The sequence below is a fragment of the Mercurialis annua genome, linkage group LG3 (assembly GCF_937616625.2).
Source record: "Mercurialis annua linkage group LG3, ddMerAnnu1.2, whole genome shotgun sequence".
Classification (NCBI taxonomy): domain Eukaryota; kingdom Viridiplantae; phylum Streptophyta; class Magnoliopsida; order Malpighiales; family Euphorbiaceae; genus Mercurialis; species Mercurialis annua.
This window is the reverse complement of record NC_065572.1, coordinates 66,344,038-66,371,815: the sequence shown is the minus strand read 5'-3', so window position 1 is coordinate 66,371,815 and position 27,778 is coordinate 66,344,038. Positions and strand designations below refer to the sequence as shown.

General features: G+C 29.2%; 3 protein-coding genes across 4 annotated transcripts; 1 reads left to right on the top strand and 2 right to left on the bottom strand.

Moving 5' to 3' along the window:
- The first annotated feature begins 10,815 nt into the window (after positions 1-10,815).
- Positions 10,816-12,330, top strand: LOC126672878 (cytochrome P450 98A2-like). Its single transcript, XM_050366826.1, has one exon. It carries the CDS (start codon positions 10,816-10,818, stop codon positions 12,328-12,330), a length of 1,515 nt encoding a protein of 504 aa, XP_050222783.1.
- Positions 12,331-19,212: 6,882 nt separating this feature from the next.
- LOC126671444 (flavonol synthase/flavanone 3-hydroxylase-like) lies at positions 19,213-21,916 on the bottom strand. The gene is made up of 3 exons (XM_050365216.2): positions 21,508-21,916; positions 20,011-20,332; positions 19,213-19,582 (listed from the first exon to the last, which is right to left on the bottom strand). Exons 1-3 carry the CDS (start codon positions 21,861-21,863, stop codon positions 19,301-19,303), a joined length of 960 nt encoding a protein of 319 aa, XP_050221173.1. The 5' UTR covers positions 21,864-21,916; the 3' UTR covers positions 19,213-19,300.
- A 1,030-nt stretch (positions 21,917-22,946) lies between these two features.
- On the bottom strand, positions 22,947-27,064 carry LOC126674229 (NAP1-related protein 2). Of its 2 annotated transcripts, none has more exons than XM_050368646.1 (10): positions 26,814-27,064; positions 26,077-26,199; positions 25,919-25,969; positions 25,605-25,676; positions 25,350-25,463; positions 25,206-25,267; positions 24,462-24,546; positions 24,306-24,362; positions 24,166-24,210; positions 22,947-23,263 (listed from the first exon to the last, which is right to left on the bottom strand). In XM_050368646.1, the coding sequence occupies exons 1-10, from the start codon at positions 26,949-26,951 to the stop codon at positions 23,177-23,179; spliced, it is 834 nt and encodes a 277-aa protein (XP_050224603.1). In that variant the 5' UTR covers positions 26,952-27,064; the 3' UTR covers positions 22,947-23,176. The 2 variants fall into 2 exon arrangements, with proteins under 2 accessions (XP_050224603.1, XP_050224604.1); XM_050368647.2 differs by having other exon boundaries at positions 24,486-24,546; positions 26,814-27,063.
- Between the last annotated feature and the right edge of the window lie 714 nt (positions 27,065-27,778).

Here is a 27,778-nt window from a genome sequence, read left to right as displayed (position 1 = left end):
ACCACAACATGCCTTCCCATTTCTATGCATCCGCTTCTTGACCGTGACACTTTACCTTCTTATTAATATCTCTGCCGGAATTTGTTTTCCCTCTTCTTCTTTTAATTTCCATATGCTCCGAAAATTTACTTAGAAAAAGCAAATTATTAGAGAATCTTAATGGGCGATTTTTTCATATCTACCAGAGTGGAATTTAAAACTGATTTTTTTTTTAAAATATATATATCTATGGCCGATTTCAATCAGAAAGAATGTACGGATCCGCCTGTGCGAGATTCTGCCACTCATGCATTGAATTAAATGTCGTAACTGATTTTAATTCTACTCCGCTCATCCAAACTTGTCAACTTTAAATTTTTTTAATTGTTGAATTCTAATCATTATAAATTCACTTTATATTTTAGATATGGAATGTTAATATTTTTTTTAATTTTTATAGACTCAAATTTTGGAAGTCTATGCGGCCAATATGGGTGAGCTACTATGCTTAAATCGCTAGAAATGAACAATGTTAAGAGTTAAATTGTAAATAATTTCAAATGGGGGTGACCAAATATCGACGAGTTGGATATGGAATTTGCTCTGTCTTGTCATGTAGACTTGAAAAATATTCCAAAAAATGACTATAAGCTATAAAATGTTAAATTTTATAAGGATGAAATGTGTGATGTAACGTTTTAAATAATGTGTTTAAATCCCTTCAAACAGAAAATATTAGAATTTTATATATAAATAACTCTTGTATAATATATTCAATTTAATGATCATCTAAAAAGACCATTTAATAAAAATGATTTTTTTAATTAAAAATACTTACCAAAATTATGATACAATTCATAAACTTAATAGGTTGAAAATATTAAAAATACTTAGTTTTTATAAATGACCTTTAAATTAAATAATTAAATAATTAATTATAATTTAAATATATTTATCGAAATTAAATTCAAATTTATAGTTTTAGAGCTTTGATTAGAATTAAAGTAACACATAAATGTTAAAAATAGGGTTGTTTTAAAAAATACCTATTTTTAGCTGGCTGTTTGCAAAAATACGATTTCTTTTAAATATTTTTATAATCATATAAAATTATTTTAGCAAATGCTTTTATAAATTTTTGAAAATATATTAGAAAACCATCGAAAACTGTATTTGATACCATTTTACAAAATGATAAAAAATATTTTTAAAAACTGTCGGAAATTGTATTTGATACTCCTTTCGTTTTTATTTAGTTGCCCATTTAACTAAAATTGTACATATTAAGATAGTGGGTGTTTTGTCTTGAATTATAAGAAAAAATACAAATATAACCCTATTAGTTAATAAATACATTGTAAATTGACTCATGGAGTCATTTATTAAGAAGGGATAAATTTGAAAAATAATAGCTAAAATCACATTGAAATTCTAAATGGGTAACTAATTAGAGACAAATAAATTTTGCTAAATGAACAACTAAAAAAGAACGGAGGGAATACCATTTTACAAAATGTTAAAAACAAGCTGTTTCAATTTTTTTAGAAACAAGTCTGAAAACTATTTTTAAAAATATTCTTTAAAAACCGTTGCAAAATATTTTTAGAAAACGTTAAAAACTGTTGATAAATATCTTTAAAAATTGTTCGAAACTAGTTCAAAAGCTGTTATTCAAAAGTGTTAGAAAATATTTTTAAAACAATTAAAACTATTTCCTTAAACTGTTTAATTTTAGAAATAATTGTAAAATGTATTCAGAAATGTTGGAAACTGTTTTAAAAATAATTTCTTTTGATGTTGGAAAATGTGTGAGAAATTGTTTTTGAAAATGTTTAGAAAGTATTTCTTAGAAACTACTGAAAACTATTTTTTAGAAAGCGTTTTTTCTTTTGGAAATATTTTAAAAGCTATTTTTAAAAATAGTTGTAAAGTGTATTTTTAGAAACTGTTTTATAGTAAAACATGTTAAATCAAGATTTAAATTGCAAATATTAGCACGAGAGTAAAATTTTATACTCTAATACGCTGTGGAGTAAAGTTTGCAAATTATAGAATGGAAGTTAGAAGTTTTCATGTATTCTTTTTAAATATTTTTATAGGAAACTTTAAAAATAATTCAAGTTACACTTTTATTGGATTATGGAATATACGTAAAGTCAACCCGCGACGTACTCTGAAATAATTGGAAAAGTACTCGAACTTGACTTAATTAATATCGAGTCGAGCTATTCGGATTAATTATTGAGTCGAGTTCAATCTTCAAAATACTCAACTGATAAGCTCTCGAGTCTAATCGAGTTTTAGTTGATTAAATATTTACTCTTTACAACTATATATTTTATAATATTAAAATTCAACTTTAAATATTTTCATAGATAATCTAGTCGAGTTCGAGTTTTAAAAATTCTAGCGAGTTCGAGTTGAAGCTTTTAAAATAAAACTCAATTAAATTCAAATTGAGTTTTAAATTTAAATTTTTAAATCGAGTCTAACTCAAATTAAGTAGTGTTTCGATTCGACTCGATTTTTATCCTAATTAGATATTAATTTTTGATCTTGAAAGCGGTGTTGTACCTACGTATTGAACTATCTTTTGAAGAGAGAAAATTTATAGCGTTTGTGAACGAATTTGATTCTACGATTTTAGTAGAATACCGCATAACACACATACAATTTGAACTATGGTTCATGGATGGATTTGAACTATAATCTCAAGATAATTTATATAACTCTTTAAACCCATCAATTTCCAATTTTAAATGGGCTTTGAAAGTTCAGCATTTGGAGCATAATCCTATACTTAGCAGAATCAAAAGAGAAGCACCGGTTTCCATTTAGGTGCTAAAATGATGTGGTCTATCAAAGCCCAAAATTAGGCTAGGGACTGTTTTTCCATTAGTTTCTCTAAAACAACGATAAAAAGATTCATTTACAGCAAGTAAATACTGAAAAAACTAATGCCCCTCATTGATTAAAAAAACTAAAACAAAAACCTAAGACCATCTCATGGAAGAGATTAAGAAAAAAAATATCATGGCTTAGTTGGTTCCTTGCCATAATAACGACACTACTCGATATCCCTGACTAATCCGGATTCGATCGCGTCGCGCATCTGCCATGGTGGGTGAGTCCGCCAGTAGAGATTTTCTACATTTACAAGACTCGAACCCGAGATCTTATTTAAGCGATATCAAACCGCTTACCACTTCTATCAGTCCCCGTTGGTTCAACACTATCCAATATTAGAAACTTACAATCGTATTGTTGGGTTATTAATAAATTTAAAAAAGAAAAGAATTATCTTGGTCCTTAAATTTATGAAGCAAACTTAAATTAATTAAACTTGTTTTATTATGATAATTTAGTCCATAATTCCTTTAAATAGATCAATTACAATATACAAGAGTGAATCAAAAATCTAATATTTACATGCTTTGTGTTTGAGCATTGTTGATTTAAACTGTGAATGTGTTTATTTATAGTTCTTAATTATAGGTCACTTTATAAGTAATTATGCAGGGGTATATAGTTCAGTAGAGCCAAAAAGCAGGGGGGGTATAATGCAGTAGAGCCAAAAAGCAGGGGGGACATAATTTTATAAATATAAAAAGCAGGGGGGTATAATATTTCAACAAGGGAGGGTATTTTTGGGTTTTAAAAATATTTTGTTTACTTTGACCAACAGATGGGGCGAAACTAACGTACATTTGACGGAATGAGAGACGGAGGGGGTTTGTCATGAATTTAATGAATACTCACGAAGGAACTAATTCACTTTTTAAAATTTAGTGATGAAGTAATAATTATGACCTAAATTCAGGGGGTAATAGTATTTAACCCAATACTTAAATATGTACTACAAATTCAAAATTTTAAAATAATTTTTCAAGGTAATTAACTTTTGCTTTTGTCAACAAGAACAATTGTTAAAACCCTTCCCTTTCTCTCCTAATTTCTCTCTTCAACTCTCTCTTTTTTTCTTAACTCTAAAAACGGCGCACCAATATAAATTTCTTAAATTTTGCACAAAATAAGTGGTTTTATTTTATAGTTCTATTGTTATTTTTTCCTTTTAATTAGATTTATATTCCCTATGTAGGTTTATCTTTCTTCAAATATGAAGCTTCTGCAAGAATTTAAAATCAAAGTTATAGACCTCTTGATGATTCTTGTCTAAAATTATTCTGATATAGATTTTCGTCTAATTTTGGATATTTTTCTACGTTTTTCATTTGAAAGATTATTGTATAAATTTAATGTTTGCAACCTAATTTTAGTTTTAAATTCGTCACATGTCTATGAGCTTTTCTTGTTTGTAGTTATTTAAATATATAATTTTACTCAATTGGCTAGATATATTTCTAGATTTTAGCCTTATCGAGTTATGTATATTAAATCTCTTATTGGACGGCTTTTAGTAGCCAAAAAGGTCCGTCTTCTTATAAAGTTTGTTGTAGTAATTTTTAGTTCGTTAAAATTAAAACTCTTATAATTGGTTTATTTCGCCAATGATGTTCTATTTTTTAATAAAAAAAAGAATTCATTGTTTGAATGGGATGCTTCTTTTTTAGTCCCCTAATTAAAAATCTCTAGGATCGTTTTCTTTCATATATATATATATAAAATCTCTATCTCTAGGATAGTTTAGCATGAAGTTATGAACACAATTAGTCCAATTTCCAAAGAAAGTTGCACTACAACAAAAGAAAATAGACAGTCGGAATCTTTCAATTACTACATTACTACTGAAAAACTAATTGAAGAGGCAGTTGAGTCACATCAACTTTCATTAAAAATCCCAACAAAAAATTATTATATGGGGTAAAAGAATTTATCCCCACACAATTTTGTTATAAAGACAATTCATGTCGTCCAAAATCTAATATATACAGATAGATCCAATTTCAGCCACTTTTGAATCTTGATCACGTGAACAGCACGCTTCCAGACATTGTTATGTTGATAAAGTTAAGTCATTCTCACTTGTAATCTAACACGTGATTTTCGAATTCTTTTTCTTTTTCTTTTTCTTTCAGAAAGTCCAAGTTGTTTGGATGATGCAAATTTCCATTTATATAGTTTCCTATCATTCTCTTTCTGGATACTTTGTGCTCCATTTTCTACTAATATAAAATATTAAGGACATATAAACAAATTCAATCTAAATCTTACTATTTATTATCAATTACGTACACTAAATTGTTTATTTTTTTGTTAAATATTTCAGGAGTATTACAATTGTATCTTGATTTATATTTTTATGCTAAAATTATGTGCGCCAAAAGATAATTGGTCATTAGTTCAATTGTTGTATGTTTTGCCAACATGTCTTTAGTTTTGTGCAGGTGAGATCTCTGTATATTCGCACATATCTAATTTTAATAATAAAAAAAAAGATTACACTATAATTACAATAAACTTAAAAGATTAAATCACATTTGTTAAGTCCTGCCGGCCATTGATGCTATTTTTTTTAGAAGAAATTTAGGACTTTATTGCAGCATTAAAAATATATATTAAAATTCAAACATATAGCTTCTTGCGAATACATTAAAAGACAAATAAATTAATAAAAATTACAATCCTCTTACACGAATCAATGAGATAAGAATTTCCAATGATAATAATATGAAATCGAAAATTGCAAATTGTTGATAAATCATCACAATATCTTCTGGAAGCAACTGGTTTGGATTTCGTCAATTGGGTATTAAATTTAAAGTGCATTTTATCAAAAATATAATCTGCAACTCTTCAGTTTCAATCTGAATTGTTCACCTGGATTATATTTTTATATGGGTTCAATTGAAAATCTAAAAACAAAAATTTCATCATAAACGATTAAAATCTGCACCACATTAGAAGATCCATAAAGGGAGCATCAAATCCCATAAAGGACAATATAAAAATTTCCACGAAGGGAAATATAAACTCCATAGAAGAAGAGATAAAAACAACCATAAATAAAAAATATAAAATAGCAAAAGACAACGATCAAATATAAAAAGATATAAATAAAAAAAACTGAAATAAAAAAAAAAAGACAGCTGCCAATTAAAATATTGATCGAGGATGGCCTTGAAGAAGGCCAAGGATTAGATTTTTTTTTGAGATGGAGGCTGCGGTTAGTATTTTTTTTACTATCTTATGAGATGATTGCCGTTGATGCTGGTTACTTATGGCATTTTGAACCGGATTTTATAAAAAAAGTTGGCCCCAAGAGAGAGAGTAAGTGTCTTTTAACCAACGTCTAAAATCTTACTCTACTTTAGAGCTTTAAAGATTAATTTTGATCTAAAATTTTTACTATTTATATCTTTATATAAAGTTTTTCTATAATTTTTCAATTTTACATATTATTTATTTAATTTATTAATATTAATTTATACTATTGCATTTTATATAAAAAGTATAAAGAAATAAAGAACACACGATTGAAAAGAAAATAAGACAAAACTTGTGTATATCAGTTTGTTCTTTTTAAATCTTTTTATCGCACAAAAAAATACAACTTTATATTACATAATAAGTTAAGACAATGGGCGAAAGCTTAATCCAGCAACAGCGACATCAAGTGAAAAAGAAAGAGCGAATGTCATAGTTGTTGTTCAAAAAGAAAATGTTATCAGTAAGGAAAAAAATTATTCATATCATATTCTTCTTCTTTGTTTGTTAAATATTCATATCATATTCTTTCCCACAATATATATTTAAATTGTACTATAATTTTATATTATTATTATTATATTTCTTTATATGTGATTTAATTATAATGAAATTAATAATTAAAAAATTACATATATAATAAATTATTAACACCATATATAGACAAATAACAATATTTTAATAATTCAAAAAAACTATAATATTTTTAATGTTACACAAATTACAAATAACAAACAACAATAACAATAATGAAACTCATAAGTTTCACCTTCATAAATAGTAATGAAATATTTATCAAAATAATTAATTCTAGAAGACTGTTCTTGAGATTATTGCGTTATTTTTTCTAAAATTTATATTTGTACAGTTTAAATATGAGTACGAATTTTAAAATCCGTAATACATTTTAATCATGCATGAAAAGTTTAAGTTTTCCTACATATCTTTGAGAGATAATTTTTTGTTCTGTATAATGCTTGCTTTTTCTTTCAACAATAAAATAGTATAGTAATAATAATAATAATAATAATATAAAAAAATATTGTAACAATATTATTTTAAAGATAAAGACAGCTAGAGTTTGTATCATGATAGCAGTTAACTTTATTTTTATATAAAGTTACTCTGTGATAGAGAGTAGGTTTAAAATGATCTTAAAGAATTTTTAATTTAAAATATTTAATTGTTTGGATATTAATATTTATTTTTGATATGTTTTCTTGATGTTGATTTATACATGATCCTTAATTGATTTTGGTTCCCATCTCAAAATAGTTGAAGATATTCATTGAAAACTTTCTTGATGTTGATTTATAAAGTCTTTTCAATTTTTAGCCGATAAGCCTATTTAATGAGTTTAATATATGACTCAAATTATTGAAAAGAAGCAAATTATAGTATCAAGCTGAATCCTTTTTACACTGATCGAATTAGATCCAGACCATTTTAGACAAATTAAATCCAGACCATTTTAGACAAATTAACAATTAAATTTAGTTTTTTTATTGAAAAAAGAAAGTTACAGCTGTCAATTATATTTGTATACAATTTGGAAAGGATAAAAAATTGCTTATAAACAGTAGTAATTATTTAACAATAATTTATAAAATTATTAAAACTAAAATAAATATATAATTATACATTAAAACAAAATTAATGTCGTTTTAACGTTTAAAATTATTATGTAACTTATGCATTATTATTTATTATGTATTTAATTAAATAAATTATTTAGTTAAGAATTAAACTAGTAAATTATAAAATCGATTAATTTAATTTTAAATAAATTTATATTCTCTCCGTTCTTTTTTAGCTGTCCATTTAGCCAAAACTATCCATAATAAGAAAATTAGTGTGTTATCTTAAATTATAAGAGTAAATACTAATATAATTCCATTAATTAATAAATATTTTATAAATTGAATAATAAAATTATTTATGAAAAAGTGATGAATTTGGAAAATAATTATTAAAATTATCTTAAAATTGTAAATAAATAAATAAACAAGTATAGACAATTTTTTTTGACAGTGACAAATTTATTTAATTTAATTAGACAATAAAAAAACGGATAGAGTAATAAAATGTCTCATTTTCGGTATATTGTATAGGATCAGACAACCCACATTGGACATTTGAGTATCTTATCCATAAAAATCTACTATACATCCAATCAGTATACTCCAACTAAGCCTGAAAATGACTTTGATTTACAAATTTGCGATCTTTTTCTTTCAGAGACTTTAGATCGCGACAAGTAATTAATACTTTTGGAATTTTTTTAATTGTTCTCGACATCAAATTGAAAATAACTTAGGCTTAGCTTAAAGTCAGGGTATTTAAGTAATTGATTTTACATACAAATTAAAAAGAAATCATTATTTTTATTTTTTTATATTTTATCCCAATAGTTGAATTTCTCATAAAATGCTTTTAAAACTGCTAAAAAAAATTAATATAAAAAAATTTTATAGATAAAAATAGGACATTGCAAAATAAAATATGAGACTTCTTAAATAGAACGGAAGGAGTACTTCATTCTCTAACAAATACCTAATTTGTTATTTTTACACAGTTTCGAACATTAAATTTATATTTTAAATTTATTTCATTTTTTGATGATTAATTTATTTTATTTTTAATGTTATATTCTTATTAAATACTATAACTAATTCACTTCCTTAAATAATACAATAAATTTTAAATAAAGACAATATAGAAAGATTAGTTATTAAAAATCATAATTATTAAAAACGAACAAGTATTTGAAAAAGAAAAAAAGAAAAAAAAAGTGGACAATTGTATTAGGACGGAAGGAATCTATAGCTGTAAAATTGTATTTTAATCCAAATTGCACCTGTAAATCACATTAAACCTATATCACGGGAGCAAAGTAAAAAAAAATGGATACTGTAAAACTATATTTTTTAAAATATAAAAAATTTAAACGTGGGAAAAATATATAGTAATGATAACATAGATAATATTTATGAATATTTAAAATTATACATATATATATATATATATATATATTCATAAAAAATGAATCTTCATAAAAATTAATTACTATACATTTATGATAATTAACAAAATAAATCATTTAAAAAATAAAGGGTTAATTACATATAAAATCACCACCTTTACACGAAATTGCAAAAATAATTCGACCTTTAAAACGTGGCAATTCAGGGCACCACCTTTCATTTCTTTTTCAAAAATAACATAGGCACATTTTTAGTGGCGTTTTTGCTGACGTGGCATGACACGTGGCACTCCCATTGGGTATCCAAGTCAGCAAAATTTTATTTAAAAATGTGTTCATGTTGTTTTTGAAAAGAAATGAAAAGTGATGCCCTGAATTGACACGTTTTAAAGATCGTGTTATTTTTGAAAATTCGTGTAAAGGTGGTGATTTTATATGTAATTAACTCAAAAATAAAATGTAAGCTCGTAACAAATGATAATTTATTGACAAAATTTATTACCACTACTAATATTTTAAAAGTTCCATAATAACAATAATAGAAACGTTTTCATTAACAAAACAAAAATAAAAACATAATATAACCCAATAAGAATAAAAGGATAAAATTTATTTACAGGTTAATTTTTCTGTTTTTTTATTTTAGAAAACATATATCTAAATTTTATGCATTATTTATAAAAACGGTTCCGACAAGTTTCATAAACATTTTAAAAACAAAAAAATAAAGCTTCCTCAAAATCTCTGTTGCATTATGTGTACATTGATTTCTATATATCTAATGTAACAGTTATGCATCATTTACGCCATTTATTGGCAAAAGGCTCACTTTGCCCCTTAAAATCAAACCAAAAGAAAATAAGACTCTAAAATTGAAGTAGGCTCGATTATCACTCTGGGATTGTCCAAAATGGTTCACATGAATCACATCACATCGAACGTTGGCTCCGTTAATTTTTCCGTCTATGGCACATTAGAAAAAAAGTTCAAAAACATCTTTAATATTTAAAATACTTACCAATTTTATATTTATAATTTTTTAAACCATTTTCACACTCTTCTTCATTTAAATATCAGTAATTAAAAAATATTTAGTTGAATTTTGAAGTGTATATTTAGGTTTCGAAGTGTTTAATTGAGTTTCAATTGTTTTGATAAATATTTTAATTTTAAATATTATTTAATTATATATATTTAAATGATAAAAAGTGTGAAAATGGTTAAAATAATTCATAAATATAAAATTGGTAAGTATTTTAAAATTAAGGAAATTTTTGAAATTTTTTCTTATGTGCCACGTCATCATTAGACGGAAAAATTTAACAGAGTCGGCATTCGGTGTGATATGAACCATTTTGAACAACCTGAAGATGATAATTGAGCCAACTTCGATCTCGGGGTCTTATTTATTCTTTTGGCTTGATCTCAGGGGTGAAAGTGAGCCTTTTTTCCCATTTATTAAACTGGGTTTGCAATTTAAACTGATTTTGCATTAAAAAGAAGAACAGTTTTATAGAATATAAACTTAAAAGACTACATGAAATTAATAGGGTATTCATCACACAAATTAATTGTAATGCAATTAATTTAACTTGTACGTTCTCCCTCACACAAATTATATATATGTATACAGCTTAAGCTTCACGTACTCATTTTTTTTAAGACCATTTTCAACACAAAAAGGAAAAATGGATCTTTTCCTCCTTTTAATCTCCATGATATCAATATTATTAGCTTACAAATTCTACAAAAAGCTGAAATACAATCTCCCACCTGGCCCATTTGCATGGCCAATACTAGGCAACCTACCCAGCTTTGGACCAGACATAACCCAAAGCATTGACAAGTGGTCACAAACCTATGGCCGAATCATATCAATTTGGGTTGGTTCAAACCTAAACGTCGTCGTTTCTAGCTCAGAGCTAGCCAAGCAAGTGCTTAAAGACCAAGATCAGATGCTTGCTCATAGACCGAGAAATAAATCGGTCAGTATAATGTCCAGAAATGGCAAAGGCATGCTTTGGTCCGACTATAGTCCCAATTATGCTAAACTTAGAAAACTTTGTACACTTGAGGTTTTTTGTCAAAAGGGTATTGAAGCTTTTAGACATTTTAGAGAAGATGAAATTAGATTAATGATTTATTCTATTTATAAAGATAGTAGTACCGATGATTTTGATTATTTGCTAATCAGAAAATATTTAAATACAATGAATTTAAATATTGCTAGTATGCTTGCACTAGGAAAACGATTGATGGCCGGAAAAGGCGACGGAAATGAATTAGGGTTTGAATTTAAGGCAATTTTGGATGAAGAAATAAAACTTGCAACTTCCCTTTCTCCTGCTGAGCATATTTGGTGGTTAAATTGGATTTTCCGTGTTCGAGAAAAGGCGTTTTCGAGTCATTTAGCTCGTCGGGACGAGTTTATTCGAGTTATAATGGATGAGTACAAGAAAGATTGTGACAGTAAACGAAATCTTGGGAATGCGTTGCTTGGTTCGGAAGAAAGGTTTAGTGAGGAAAACATAATTGGACTAGTTTGGGATGTGATAACAGCAGGCAGCGAGACGAGTAGCTCAGTTGTTGAATGTGCAATGGCTGAACTCGTGATAAACCCTAACTTGCAAGACAAGGCACAACAAGAACTAGACAATGTAATTGGAAAAAACAGAGTTATGTCCGAATTAGACATACCAAACCTTCCTTACCTTCAATGCGTAGCTAAGGAAGCGCTGAGATTACATCCTCCAGCTCCGTTTCTATTACCTCATAAGGCGGGTTCCGATGTCAGGATCGCCGGATACGATATTCCTGAAGGAACTAGCATTCATGTCAATGCAAAAGCTATCGGACGCGACCCAGAAATTTGGAAGGACCCATTAAAGTTCCAGCCTGAGAGATTTATGGAAGAAGATGTTGAATTGATTAAGGGTTTCGATTTTCGGTTGCTTCCGTTCGGTGCTGGGAGGCGTATGTGTCCTGCTGCTCAACTTGGTAATATTTTGGTTACGTCTATGTTGGGAAATTTGTTGTATTATTTTAAGTGGAGGTTGGCTGATGGTGTAAAACCTGAAGAGATTGATTTTTCCAGGACATCGATGCCGGGGAATGTAGCGAAAACACAGTTACGAGTTGTGCCTAGTTTTAGATTGCCAGAACATTTATACAAGCTTGAGAGCTTAGATATGTTGAGTAGTTGAACTTGTTTATGTTCAGTGAGGATTGCCATCTATAAATATTTTAAACTAAATTGAATATGTCGGTTATGTTGATTTTTCAGTTTGACTTTATTATTTATTTGTTCGATTTGCATGAAAACTCAATTGGAATTTTAATGTCCAACGTTTGTATAAAAATAAAGTGCATGACCTTGTTTGTATAAAAATAAAAGTATGGGAACTTAATTGTTATATAGACCATAAAAATGAATTTATACTCTCATTAACAAAATGTGTATATCCGAGGTAGGACGAGCTGTGGCGGCCGCTCTACTTAACCAGAGTAATGAGTGTAATAGCAAAATATTTACTAAAAAATTGAATTAATATTTCTTTTAACTCCATATACCAAATAAATAAATTAGTAATAAACTTGAAAGCCATAGATGTCAATATACTTGCTAAAAATTCAAATCATGGGGACTAGCAATGATTTTGAGAATATTATCTTTTCATTCAATTGTGAGTTTTCAAGCCGCGAAATATACATTCCAACAAATTTTGAATTGGCTATCACATGTGGACTTCAATGCTTTTAAATAGTACAAATAAAAACGTTGAAGGCATGTATGGCGGGAAACAAACTAAAACATCTTATGTAGTCTGTTTATATAACTTAAAAGGTTTTTTTTGTACTTTTAACTTAATAAACAATATTAAGGAAATGTAATAAACGACATTTAAAAATAGAGTTGAACTACTTACAAGTTCAATCATATTATCATTAAAGTGATGTCTACAATTCCTCCACAAAAATATTGAATCCACTGGCCTCCATTTTATCGTAATTATTCTATTATCATTGTAATTAATAACACTTTTGAACTAGCTTTAAAGTGAAATTAGTGCATTCTAATCGCAAGAGGCTTAGAAAATTGATTTAAAATGTATTGAATTATTTGTCTTTTTCATACATAATATACCATACATACTTTCCATAAAAAAAATGTTCTTTTTTATGATCCCAGAAACATGGGACATAAAAAATAAACATTCTGATTTACTATAAAAACAATATTAAAATAACAAACATTAAAAAAAACAAGAATGTATATCATCCGATCGGTTCACATAAACATCCAAGATAATTTTAAAATTCAGAATTGTACTGATAGTGTTGGTCGAAACCTGTGGAAATATATTTAGACTGAGTTTTCCATTTTTCATCCTTACTATTGAACTTTGAAAGATGTTTTTTTTATCAATATTGATGTTATGATATTGAACAGACTTTCCAAATTATTAAAATAATTTCCATCACCTCCTTCATATGACAAAAAAAAGTTATTAGTTTAAAAATAAATCAAATATTGCAAATAAATAAAAAAATTCAGTTTATAAACATATTAATACGTACCAGTCATATTATATAAATTTTATTCACCATTAACAATTGATATTCCATTCACCCAGTTACCATGGAAATAGCGAGGATACATGATGTTTAATAATTTAAAAATTCCTCTGTAGATTTTAGAAAAGTCAAAAAAAAGATCACATATTTGATGTAATAATATAGAATAACACATCCATCAATATTTATTATATATACCTGAAGATGTTCTTAAATTTTTTTCTCAATATGGCTTCACCAAGTATGTATCATGTCTTCTTCGATATGAGAATTGTCAATTAAAATTGCTCTAAAAGTATGCTCGTTTAGATTCTCTAATACCAACAACTGATAATATCCAATTGTATCATCAGAAACTTCTAATGAAGTGCAAAAAATAATCTTCTTTTTAACCTCGTCATTTTCCTATACTAACTTTGGAAATTTTGTCGGATAAACTCCGTAACTTTCTTTTCTCGCATATTGATATGTAAATTTATAGATATCAAATTTCGTCTCATAATAAAGCCAAATAAGAAAAAATATAGGGTAATAAGTATAAAAAATTGTGAAAAATAGTCGCCAAATATAAGCTTCAAAATGAAAAGATAGAATAGCCTTTTATGCTTGCTAAATATATTATTTTAAAATGAGAAAAGTAATAATGCTCCAAAGTTAACCAACATAGGTGGATCTAAGGTGGGGCGAGTTGCAGTGGCCGCCTTACTTGACGGAAGGAAATTTTTAGGTGACCAGATCTGATCTTTCAACTATAGCTATCCCAGCTATGAGAAAGAAAAAAAAATTATGTTTAATTTTCGTTTTCCACTCTTTATAGGTCATTATTGACATTTTTTTATTTTTTTATTAGGTCTTTTGAATTTTGCTGCTGTCACATATCACGTTAAACCTTAAAAATGAGAAAGAAACATGTTGAAAAAAAATATGAGTATTGGGTTTGTTTTAAAATGAATTTTTGTTTTAAATAGTTGACTATAGTAGACTTTCTTTAATGTAAATGTCTTTAAAACCATTTTAACAAATAAAAAATCTAGATTTTTTGGAAAAATCTTTTTTATTATTAAAAAAATTAAATTCTTAAAGTAAAATTAAAAAATTCATACAATTTCATTGATTAACATAGATTGTTTTTGATTAATTATTTTATTTATAGTAATTATTTTAATCACGCCGTTTAAAAATTATCATTTTCATATACCAACTATCAATTTTCCCAAATTCATACATCGTTTAAAAATCCGGCGAAAATTGCTCACGTGTCACTATCCGATTTGTTATGGCATGTCACTTACCAACTCGGCAATTTTCACCGAATTTTTGAACGGTATATGAATTTGAGAAAAATTGACAGTTCGTGTATGAAAATGACAATTTTTAAACGGCGTGATTAAAATAAAAAAACTTGTAAAGTTTGTGAATTTTTATGACATTATCCCTTTAAATAATGACAAGTGATTGATGTTGTAAATGTACAACAAGTACATATTTTTGTTATTATAAATTCAATTAACACATAATATTTATTTGTTGGTGTTTGGTGATTTAAATAATTTTTTATTGGTATGTTTATTATTTTCATGTGATGTTTTTTTGTTGTCGTGAAACTCGATATATACATTTTTTTATTAATCTAAATTTTTATATAATATGTTTGTATAATTTATTTTTTACTGAGTGTTTTAGCCCCACCTGACTAAATGTTTGGGCTCCGATCCTGACTATACGCGCTAACAGAAAGATTTACGTTAAAAAAATAAAAGTGCATGAATTTAATGAATGAGTTTTAATATGCAAAAAGTTGAAAGTAAAGAGACCTAAAAATGGATTATGCCTTCTTTCTTTTCCTGAAAGATCAAATAACACATAAAGAAAGAAAGGTTTGAGAGATGTAGAGCTCATGTGTGTTGTCAATTTGATAATGAATAATATGAATTTTTTTTGGTCAAAGATGGTAATCGACTATTTAGAGTTTCAATTATTAGTTTGTTAGTTATGGAGACGTGGTTCGAACCCACAATCTCTTAATGCATTTAGAGATGCCTTAGCCATCCAAGCCAAGTGGATGGCTTTTCTTTCTCTTTCTCATTTTTTGATATTCCTTGAACACAAAACCTCTGTACTTGTGCAGCTCTCTGTTGTCTTTACTAAACTCTGGCAATGGCTCCAACCCATTGTCACCTTGGAAGTTGTAGAAGAATGCATAAGAGTATCCGCTCTTTTCTTCTAGTCCGACCACTTTGTGGATTGCATTTTTAAACTTTTTGTTGCTCTACGACTCTTCAAAATATGATCAATTACATTAACTCATGCATTTTCAGAGTAAATAAAAAGCAAATGTGAAAACATATTTATTTAATATCCTATGTCAATTTTAATATACTTATAGTTTATTAAGTAATTTTTGTCAGTTTAAAACGCATTAATATTTAATATCTTCTAAATCTCTTTTCACATTCTCTAAAATACAAAATATATAATTGGCCTTTTTTTAAAAAATTGAACTAAAATATAAGTTTAAGGACTGAAATTATTGTTCGATAATAAATACAAAGTTTTGAAATTCTATTAGTATTTTTGAAAACAAAATACAAAAATATAAAATAGAGCAAATTACTTTGAAATTCTTGAATTATATATTATAATTAACAGTTTGATACCTCTTGTTTCAAAAGCTTACTTAATGGTCAATCAGTTTTAATTTCGTTAACTATTAGTCCCCATCGTTAATTTCAACATTTACTTTCAAACGATTTGTTAACCCACTTTTAATTTCGTGAACGGTTTGGTCCCTTACTTTTAATTTTATTAAACGATTTGGTATCTCACTTTTAATCAATTTGGTCCCTCAATTTTAGTTCCGTTGAACGATTTAATCCTTCAAATTAACGGAAGGGTCTCTTAGTTAATGAAATTAAAACTGAGAGACCATTAAATAGACTTTTAAAGTAAAAAGTATCAAATTGTTAATCATGGTATATCTCAAAAGCCTCAACGTAATTTGCTCTATAAAATATGAGAAGTTTCCGTACAACATGAGATGAGAATAAAAAATGAAATTAAATTGAGACGAGAATAAGAAATGAAATCAAGTTGAAGATGTGTAATTACCTGGATAACATCACTAACATTTACCAGAAAAATTATTACACGAAACTATTGCGCCATGTCATGCATGCAACAAACTAATGGTGCGTTAGTCATGTGGAAAAAATTATAATTAAAAATTTCCTATCGCAAATGCTCATTAACTTGTTGTAAAAATGACATGTCATAATCCATACACAATGCATGGGATAAACATTCCATTTACTACTCTAGTATTCTTGTTTGGAGTGCCACGAAACCATTCTCCATTTTTACGAACTTGTAGACCTCTAACTTTATCCTGGAACACAAAAGTAATACAATTTCCGTCTTCATGTTCCGTTAGTCCGTTTTTCTCAGTTTCGGAGGTCGGGGAATAATATTTTTTTCATACCAATGATATAAATAAAATAATTTAGAAAAATTAAAAGAAAAATAGTATATTTCAAAAGAAATAATTTATAGGATGTAATTTTAAAAAAAAATATATGTTTGCATTTTCCACTTTAATATTTATTGCTCGATAGTTAATTTTGTGTTGTTCCATAGTTGCTTATTTGTTGTTCATTGGTTTCTATTTGGTTGTTCTTGAGTTGCTCGTCCGTTGCTCGTTTTGGGTTTCTCATTAATTGAATTTTTTATACCGTAGAATGACCCATGGATAGGGGTGAGCAGGATCGGTTTGGTTAGGTTTGGTTTAGTAAACTCTAAAACCAAACCATATTTTAAGAGAAAATATGAAAATCAAACCACGCCAAATATTTATGTAAATTCGGTTCGGTTAACCAAACTTTAGCATCAGTTTTGGTTTGGTTTGGTTCGGTTTGGTTAATATAGATTTAGATAGAAATTATATATAATTATACGTAATAATTAAAATTATACGTAATAAGTTTTACTTATATGTGTGTATTAGTTTATATGTTTTATTTTCATATATATATACACATATTATATTTATATAGAAATATTTCAATAAATAAATTTTATATTTATTTATACATATATAAATATTAATAAAAATAATATTATTGTAAACTTCGGTTTTTCGGTCTGTTCGGTTAACCACTAGTTAAAACCAAACCAAAACCAAAAACTATACTTTTTTATAATTTGAAACCAAACCAATCTATTTTAACCATTTTAACCAAACCAAAATTAATTTCGGGTTGATTTGGATCGGATTAATAGTTTGGTTCGGTTTTTGCTTACCCCTACCCATGAAGAAATCAATATGTTTCAAATGCTGGAGAAACAGTAATTATATATGGCCCAAGAAATTGTCAAGGACATGGTGGCCAAGAGGAAATACACATTGGGTAGAGTGAAAACCTTTAACGAGTCTCATCAAGTTACCGCAGCTGAGGATGTTTGAGTTAATAAAGAGGATTGTCACAATTCAATATAAGATGTACCTGAATTAGATGAATAAATCAAAAATTTCGAATCAAATGGAAGATTAACAATCCGACTATAGCAAATCATATTAGAAAACTGAATGATTATGCTAGCAGCGTTAGATGGTGGAGATAAAAGCGGCGCTAGATTAGAAAAATTGTTGAATTCTTTTATTGTTTTGATAATTTATTTATATAAATTAATTATTTTCAATGATGGGGGTGGGAAAGTTTTATTTACCAGTTTAGTTATATTGAATTTTAACAAAAAAAATTGTTTTGTTCCATGGTGGAGAGGTTGGAAAAAACTGTTTCACCTTTATTAGAAGAAATAAGGTATATTTGAATATACAAAAACAAGAAAGTATATATTTGCAAATTTTTATTTAACATAGCATAAATACAAATCCTTACCCAAATCATATATATATGTAAACAGCCCTAGAAAGTTTGAGGCTCTAATTCTGATAACCAAAATAAAATAAAATCTATACAAAATAAGTTTACCTGGAGATATAAAAAAAAACTAAAGTACTATAAGGGTTTGGAGGATAGCTGTTGAAACAAGACTCCGGAGAAAAAACCAAAACGTATTCACTCTTAGTTTGTAGCTGACATGACGCGATGTTGTATATGCCAAATATGATAAATTTTATACATATGGACCTATAATTTTGCATCATGTTAGCTTTAAACAAATTCTAGTATATTTGATAAAGATTGAAAAAATCATAGACCAAAGTCATTAAGTCCTAAAATTATGGTATTTATGGAAGACGAAGTATATTTAATGACAAATAAATACACTTTGCCTTATTGTAATGATTCAAATCTACTACATTTGTCTATGCTGTAAATTGTTGATAATTAGTGAAATGTTTTTAATAATTTTATAAAATTAAATAGCTTTCATGTGCAAGTAATTGAATCTTTTCTATAGTCTTTACATATTATTGCAACAGTTTGAAACTACTATTAAACTGTGAAGTTGTCATTACCAAATTAATTAGTGAAAAAAACTCGACTCCATAGTCAATTGTGCATATTTTATTATTTTTCTTTTCATGAAATATCAAATAACACACAAAGAAAGGAAGATTTAATAAACCAGAACGATTCACGGCTCATGTGTGTTGTTAATTTCATAATGGGTAATGTGGATGGCATCCTCAATTCTCGCAGGTGGATGGCTCTTGTTCCTCATTCTCATTGCCTGATACTCCTTGTACAAGAAACCTCGGTACTTTGGCAGCTCTCCGATTTCTTTACTGAACTCCGGCAATGGCTCGACCCATTTGTCACCTTGCAAGTTGTAGAAGAATGCGTAAGAGTATCGGCTCTTTCCTTCGGGTCTAACCACTCTGTGCGTCGCACTTTTGAACTTCTTGTTGCTCAACACCTGACATTTCCGGAAAATACATTTTTTGTTGCATATACATAGCACGAAACAGAAATACGAAAAGTGATCCTTGAACTTAAGAATTGTACTCGTATAAATCAAATTTAGCATATTTTTACCACTTACTCTATTAACTCTTCAACATAAAATTAAGAGAAAAGGGTCAGATAAGTCCCTAATATTTAGCCTATGGTCAAGTAAACCCTCAATGTTCAGAAAAATGCAACGAGAACTCTAACGTATTTAACGTATCATCTAAGCCCTTCTGATGGGTCTTCGTTGATACGATTTAACAAACGTTAGGGTCTTCTGTGACTCTACAGAGGACAAAATTATCAAAATAGACTAAGTTTGGTTTAAATGAATATGTCTTATAAGTTTAAGGACCGAAATGAACAAAGCGAAATTAAGTTAAAGAGGTTAATTACCTGGATAACATCACCAACATTTACAACTATAGTATTCTTGTTAGGAGTGACAGGAACCCATTCTCCATTTTTGCGAACTTGCAGACCTCCAGCTTCATCCTGGAACACAAAAGTAATACAATTTCCGTCTTCATGCTCCGTTAGTCCGTTATTCTCAGTTTCGGAGGCCGGGAAATAACGTAAAGCTACTAGGAAATCCCAGGTCCTATCATGGTTAAATTCCTTGAGGAAGTTCGGAGGCAGGCCGAGACACTCATTTATAATGCTCTCTATAAGTAAACCTGTCTTGGTAAAATATTTGAACATATCTTCAAGCACCTCCCTAGCAAAAACAATTATAATTAGTATTAACACTGTGGTGTATAGTGAATTTTTCTGTTATAAAACTATTAATTTCGATACAATTAAAGCTCAGAAGCATAAATTTCATGCATTTTGGATCCTAAAATACTACTCTGCTAGTGGAGAATCTAAAATTTTATTTAAGTGGGGTGCGAAAAAAATTGATAGAGCAATGACTATATTTTTATAAATCGAACAATATGTTATTTGACTTAAAAAAGACTAAACGACTTTTTTTTGACTAAACTACATGTTTTTTTTTACTCCTTTTTTTGGCTACCCGTTACAAATCCTTATACTATTAGTTTTTATTTGACTTTAATCCTTAACAAATATTTTACATTTAAATAGTCTCTTAACTATTTATCTTGTACACCTATGATCTTTTTATGGGTGAAATTATAAAAGAACATCATCGTTTTAATTGGCATGAAACTTTGTTTTATGACTATAAGGACCATTTGTGTATAAAATAAATAATTAAGACATTATTTAAATGTAAAATATTTGTTAAAGATGAAGTTAAATAAAAGTCAGTAGTGTAAGGTCTTAAGGATGGTTTAGCCTTTTGTTTTTAGTTTTTTTAGACCAGACCACAATGTCGTTGATTTCAAAAAGAATTAAAAAATTATTTGATGCTTTTTTTAAATAATTATTCGGTATGAATCAATCTCTAACATTTCGGAACCGAAATGGCGTGACTGACCCACCTCGCCTCACCCGAGTTCTGGCTATGTACTCTACTACTATTCCGATCGTAAAGTGCCTAACTTTCGGTTTTGTTGTACGAAAATATTAAAAGGAGACATTCAAACAATAATAAGTCAAATCACATCACTATCAGTATTAATCAATTTTTATTCCACTTATTTCAGGACAAGAATTCAATAAGCATAATCAGGTAAATCAAATCAAATAAATATTAATATAGAAATAAAGAATATAATTTTGTCAATCATAAAATTGTTTTCAAAAGGATCCTGTCAACTCTTCGTTTCCAGGTCATAGTAACTTTTAATTGATAAAAAAGAAAATTTAGTTATCAAAATATAACAAATAAAACCGATCACAAACATTTTTTGAGAAATATGACCGAAAGTTTGAGACTCCAATTCTGATAACCAAAATAATATAAAATCTGAATAAAAAGTTTACCTGAATCCTGGAGGGTTTGGAGGGTAGATGTTGAAACTAGACTCCGGAGGAAAAACCAGAACGTATTCACTCTTATCCGGCGAGTGCTCCGGCTGCTTGCTATAACCGGCAGGAAGCGGAGCACCTGATTTAGGAGAAGATTTGTGCTTCTCCTCATCTGAGAAGTCAAAAAATGTCTTGGAATGGTTAAGAGCTCGGCTCATCAAATCAAGAGGAACGCCATGGTTCTCGATCTGGAAGAATCCATACTCAGAGCAGGCTTGGCTGATTGTTTCAATGGCTTTTTTCTTGCCATCTTCATCACCTTCTTTGAAGAAGGGTGAGAGATCAACGGTGGGAATGCTTGAGTTGGCCATTTCAAGTGTATTTCTGCTTTTGGTTAAACAACTATATATGTAGCAGGTTTTATCTTATAGAATATCCATAACCTGACAAATAATTATTGTGTATTTTATAGAATACCTGTAACTATCAATGCAGTGACACATAATTATATTTTATAGAAACCGAATCAGCAGCCGAACCAGAATAATTATAGTCCGGTTCAATTACATGGTCCGCCTAGATCACTCTTGATAACGTTACATTTGAGAAAAAATTGCAAAATTGGTAAAGAAAAATCACTAAATCTAGTAAATCACATTGGATCAACGAAAGCGAACAACATAAAACCGTATCGAATCATCCAAAACCGAGATAAAGTCGGTTTGGTCAAGTAAGACAACAAGCTAGGAATAACTATTATAACTCGGTGTTTTATCAACTCTAATCAAAACCAACCAAACCTCGATCTCAACAAAATTTCCAGTTTTATTTTGCGTCCGGACAAAACCAACCACTGAGGTCAGAATTTAAATATATTGCAGCAACAGCAAAGATTCTTTAATATAGCTGGTAACGGCAGCCCAGAATGGAATACAAATGGCGGTTGCTCTCAAGCATTCAAACAATATAACGCTCGGGAATATTTTGGACATATACTAAATGACATTCAGTCTGTGAATTTACAAACAGATTAGGATATGAAGCTGAGTTATTCTGCCCTAAGCAGAGAACACTTTAGCTTATTAACTATAATAAGAATTTCGGGTAATTTTCAACTTCCGTTTCTCTCCCATCGTAGTCCCTCAAACTTATATTTTTATTCCTGACTACGTCTCCATTTCCTTTAAAATTTAATAACATATCGGCTCACTGAATTCTATTAGAACTGAGAAATGGCATAACATATCAAAACAATTACCGATCCAAATAGAACTCCAACCAATCGCTACATTACGACACGGGCTATCAATGAAAACTACACAAGATCATCTATAAAACTGCAGATCATCTACACCACATATAAGGATAGAATTAAGAGGAAGGATGTAATAAATATAAAAGGCGCCATATCATTTAATGTAAAAGCCAGCAAAAATAAAAATAAAACCATCAAAGAACAAAAACAAAAGGCCTTAACTGAGAAGGGAAAGGAAAGTCAAACCACTGGCCGAACACAAAGCCAGTCAGTCACCTACATAGAGAAGAAGGCTATCTTAGAAAGTTAAGATTGATAATCCTCTCTATCATCTGTGGATACTCAAGAAACTCTTAAGAGACTACTTTACATAAGCTGTTATCCAAAAGGTGAAAATCAACATAAATGAGCACATATTTTAAAGAGCTTTCAATTTTCCGCATCACCGTCTTCTTCATCTTCTTCGTCGTCATCTTGTTCTTCTTCATCCTCCGCAGAGTCATCCCCATCCTTATCCTGTATCAGGAAAAAAAAACTCACAAATTAAGATGTCGGTTAAACTCCACGATCCCAGCTTTTTCAGCTGGTAGCATTTATTTATGAACAGGTCTGGGTTGCAATACAATCATAAAAAGATATGATTCTGTACATATGTTTTACTACTAATGGTACCACCAAGAAACAAAACCACAAAAGATCCAGTAGCCACTATAAGCCTATACATTCTTGTTCATAAGGTTTAAAATCAGCTCGTCATTAAGCAAAATCCTCAACTTTGATGTGGAAATACTATACTCGATACAAAAATTACCAATGTTAACCCATGCCACAAAACTAATCAGGTGTATATCAATTCTATGTTAATCGTGTTAGTAACCAACAATTTACTAAACTTATATATCCTGAAACTTAAGTCTAAGGCAAGCAACTTTATGATCTGTTATGATCGAAAAATGAAAATTAAGGACCAGAATAAAGCATTGGCTGAGTACTAGACATTCCATCTACACCATAAAACACGAACACTAGTAACCTTTCAAGTTCCATCAGGAATGGAGCTATTAAAGCATACAGTATCTGCCTAAGTCTCAAGTCTTTCAAACAGAGCGCCCCATTGACGAGCTCTGAAACCAAAGCGTCCCCTCATTTTGTTTTTGATTCTTATCAATTTACTTTGGTCAATTAATCCTTCCATATAACAAGCATCCATCACCAACGGTGGATCACCACTCTTACTTTTTCTATGGTCAACTTTCAAAAATGACATGGCAAGCAATGCAACCTAGAAACTGTAGGAAAATATTCATTTCAGCTTACTAAAAATTTGATGTGAAGGGATTCTAGTACTATACGCAAATAACAGACTACTAGCATCTAAAAACAATTAATTAGAATTTAAATTAAAGCAGCACAATTACCACATCATCTTCTTCATCCCCCTCAGAATCCTCTTCATCAGGATCCTGCATTAGAAAATAAGAGAAATTACTATCACTTTCAAGTTACTTAAGTACTTAACTACCAGAGCAAATAAGGAGAAGAAAAAAAAAAGAATTACAGTGTTGAAGTAAGAGAGTGGATTGGGCCACAAATCTTCCTTTATGATCTCAGCAACCTGGAGGATTTAAGTGAGCACTCATCAGCTTCAATGAGAAAAGAAGATCGGGAAGAAAAATCTTATAATGACACTAGAACTCGACAAATATGCAAATACAATGTCTGCTGAGGTGGAACATACTTCATCCTGCATGTCCTCTATCATCTCTTTATGCTCAGAACTACAAAACCAGGAGAAGAAACTGCACACAAGGAGGTTACATGAAGGTGAGAAAAATTAAAGAAAAAGGTTCCTATGTGACTCAGAATACAATGCTATCCTATGCTATGCCAGGTAATAAGAAAAAACAAGTAACTTATGGACAAGCAAAATAGCCAATAACAGATTTGTAAACAGAGACATTTACGAAGTGTGTCCGCTAAAAGAAACTTAAATACTTGCATACAGAATACAGATTTTGATAATTAAATCCCATATAAGATACATTTTAAGTAAAATAATCCCTCCCTCCACCAACAAAAAAAAGAACTAAAAAATATTGCCAAGCACACCCGAAAGAAAAATAATAGTTATTTGAAATTTAGAACAACAAGTTTTGGTAGAAGAGACTCGATTACAAATTAAGATAACTACGCATGGCATAGAATTAAAATAAAAGCACAGCAACCAACAAAATAAATTTTCAGAGAGTATCTATTCATCTTGTTGAAATTGCTACAAAGAACTACACACCCCCACCCCAAAAATATACAAAAAAATAATATAACCACCATGAATACTGGAAGAAATGGTAATTCAGAATAATATCCAGGAAGTAATAATGAGAAAAGGAATAATAAAAAAATACAGGCTCAAGACTTTTAATTGCATAAAATAAGGAAAATCGGCAAGAGAATCAACCTGTCCTCAGTCAAAGGTCTCTTATTCCCCTTCTTCTCATGAGCGACTCCATTTGCTACACCCTTCACATTTTCAAAGTGAATTTCAGGAAAAAGAACTCAACAAAACAAACACAGCTAAGCATGCCAAGAATAAAGGGCATACCATGCCCTCTTTCCACTTAATTTGCGTTGCTGTAATTTCTGTTGTTCCTTCATCAAGGAAGGTGAAACTCTTTGTAAGCTTTGTATCTTCAAAATAAGGGTTGGATTCAAAGTTCTGAATAGAGAAAGAGAAAGTTTCATAAACTTAACCGTTAAGTACTGATATCCACAATTTTTCACTTTAATCTTGTGTACAATAGAAAGGAAGTCAAATCAGTAGCTTTTGAGACAAGCTCAATATGGGAAAAGAACTCACAAATGTTATCGAGTAACCCGATTTTACATCTTTAAAATCCTCCACCTCCAGGGAGCTCAAATGCTTGAATATCTATAAATAAAAGAACGATGAATAAAGAAGACATTACTACACACACAAGCAGACACATGAACAATTCAAATTAACGAATGACAGTAGCCAACTCAGTTTCTGTTTATCTAAAAGTCAATGAAAGCAGTAAGATAAAAACATATCATTGAAGTAAAAAAATTCAATAGGACAAAATCCGGCTTTCATAGTATGAAATAAGTACAGAGAGTAATAATCAGTATACGCAGGAATTAGACCCAAACCTTTTGATCCTCCTCACTTAGAAGTGAACTGAGAGCAGGGTGGCTTAAAAACTGCAAAAAACCAGGAAAAGCCAATTTCAGAATACGAGTCATTAAGATAATAATAGCCATCATAACACAAACTGTGCTAAATAAATAGCATAGAATAGATCACTAACAGCGGTCAACCAGAAATCAGGAATGGATTTGATGATATCATTCCTCTTATCATAGACAGGCTTGCGTATTTCATTATACTTCTGCTCTACCTCCAAGACCTTATCACTCGCCTCTTCATTTATCTGAAAACATTCATAAATAAAACAACACGAGCTTATGAGCAAATTGTCATGGTATCAGAGCACACATGTAAATCCTGCTCCAGCAGTATACAAACAGAATTATACTAACATAAGTAATATTAAGCTAGGTAGCACAGACACTTCATTCTATCAACGTGCTTTGTTTCGGAAGCGTTTTGGAAACAAATCTTCATTTTTTACAAAGAAAACCTTAAAATAACACTTTCTCACAGTATAAATGTATGTGTCCCACAGTCCCATTTCCCGCGCCCGTGTCCGTGCTACCTAGACATTAAGCACTCTGCACTATGCAAAACTATCAAGAAATACCAAATAAATCATCCAGGCTCTCCTCTGCTAATATAGTTCTACAAATAAAATTCCACAGCATCTAATATATCAGCATGCAAATTTAAAGTTCACTTCTTTCCAAAAATGCATTATATCATAATTTTTCAGCAAGGAAACTAATAAACAAAACAAAAAACCATCATAATTCATAAAAATTCACAGCATTTAACATAAATTCAGCTTCAAACAATCAAACATGCCTAAAAAACAGTAAAATAAATCATTTTCAGGACAAACAAGCATAAAGAGAGCAAAAAATGAACCTTTTCAAGATCTTCTTGGATCTCTTGAAGCTTCTCAATAGAGAGAACAAGAGCTTCATCAATTTGGTTATTTTCCTCTTCACCAGCTTTTTCAGTAGCTGCCTGAACTTTCATCTTCTTCCCCTTATCAGCAACCATTTTGTTTTTACAGCCTAACCCTAATAATTCAGAGTTTTTTTTCTGGGTTTTGGGGATTGGCTAAAACCCTAGGGCTTCTGTTTTCCCTTCTTTTATATTATTACAGATGACAAAAGCGGGTGTCTTGTAAGCGTGGCAACAAAATGGTTAGGGTTTTGGGGAGTTCTTATATGGTGTGGATAGTGTGTACATGTTTTATAATGGAATTGAGATTGGCAGCCAATGTGTAATTGACGCGTGTGTAAACAGTGGTGTAATAAAGAAGTGAAGTGTTGATTTCACCATTGGGATTTTGTGCAGTGTTTCCCTAGATTATTGTTTGGGTTGAGATATTTTGATTTAGCTAGGCCGGCAATCACCCAATCGCCGTAATTTCCTAAAGGTCATTTTTCTTAATTTTAAAACTACTCAAGTAATTATTCTCAAAAAAAAAAAAAACCTACTCAAGTAACAATTTACCCCCTCACTTATGGACAAGTAACATATAAACTAATTTTATGGACAAATCGGTCACGAAGTTGATAATAATGGACAATTAGCCTGAATTTGACTATTTACCCCTCAAATTGGCATGAAATATTAAAATAGCTTAAATTTATGAAATTGGATAAAAATAAAAAAAGTTCGTAAAATAAGTCAAACACCTTGTAAAATCAATTAAACACCTTCTGACACACACAAAAGTGAAATTATATAATTTAAAAAATTAATACAAATTAACCTTAATTAAAATTTGAAGTAGTTCTCTTTAATTAAAACTCTAATTAAGAAAAAGGTATGGACCTTTTCAGCCATTTTTTCTTAATTTTGGTATATTTGAAACTTTT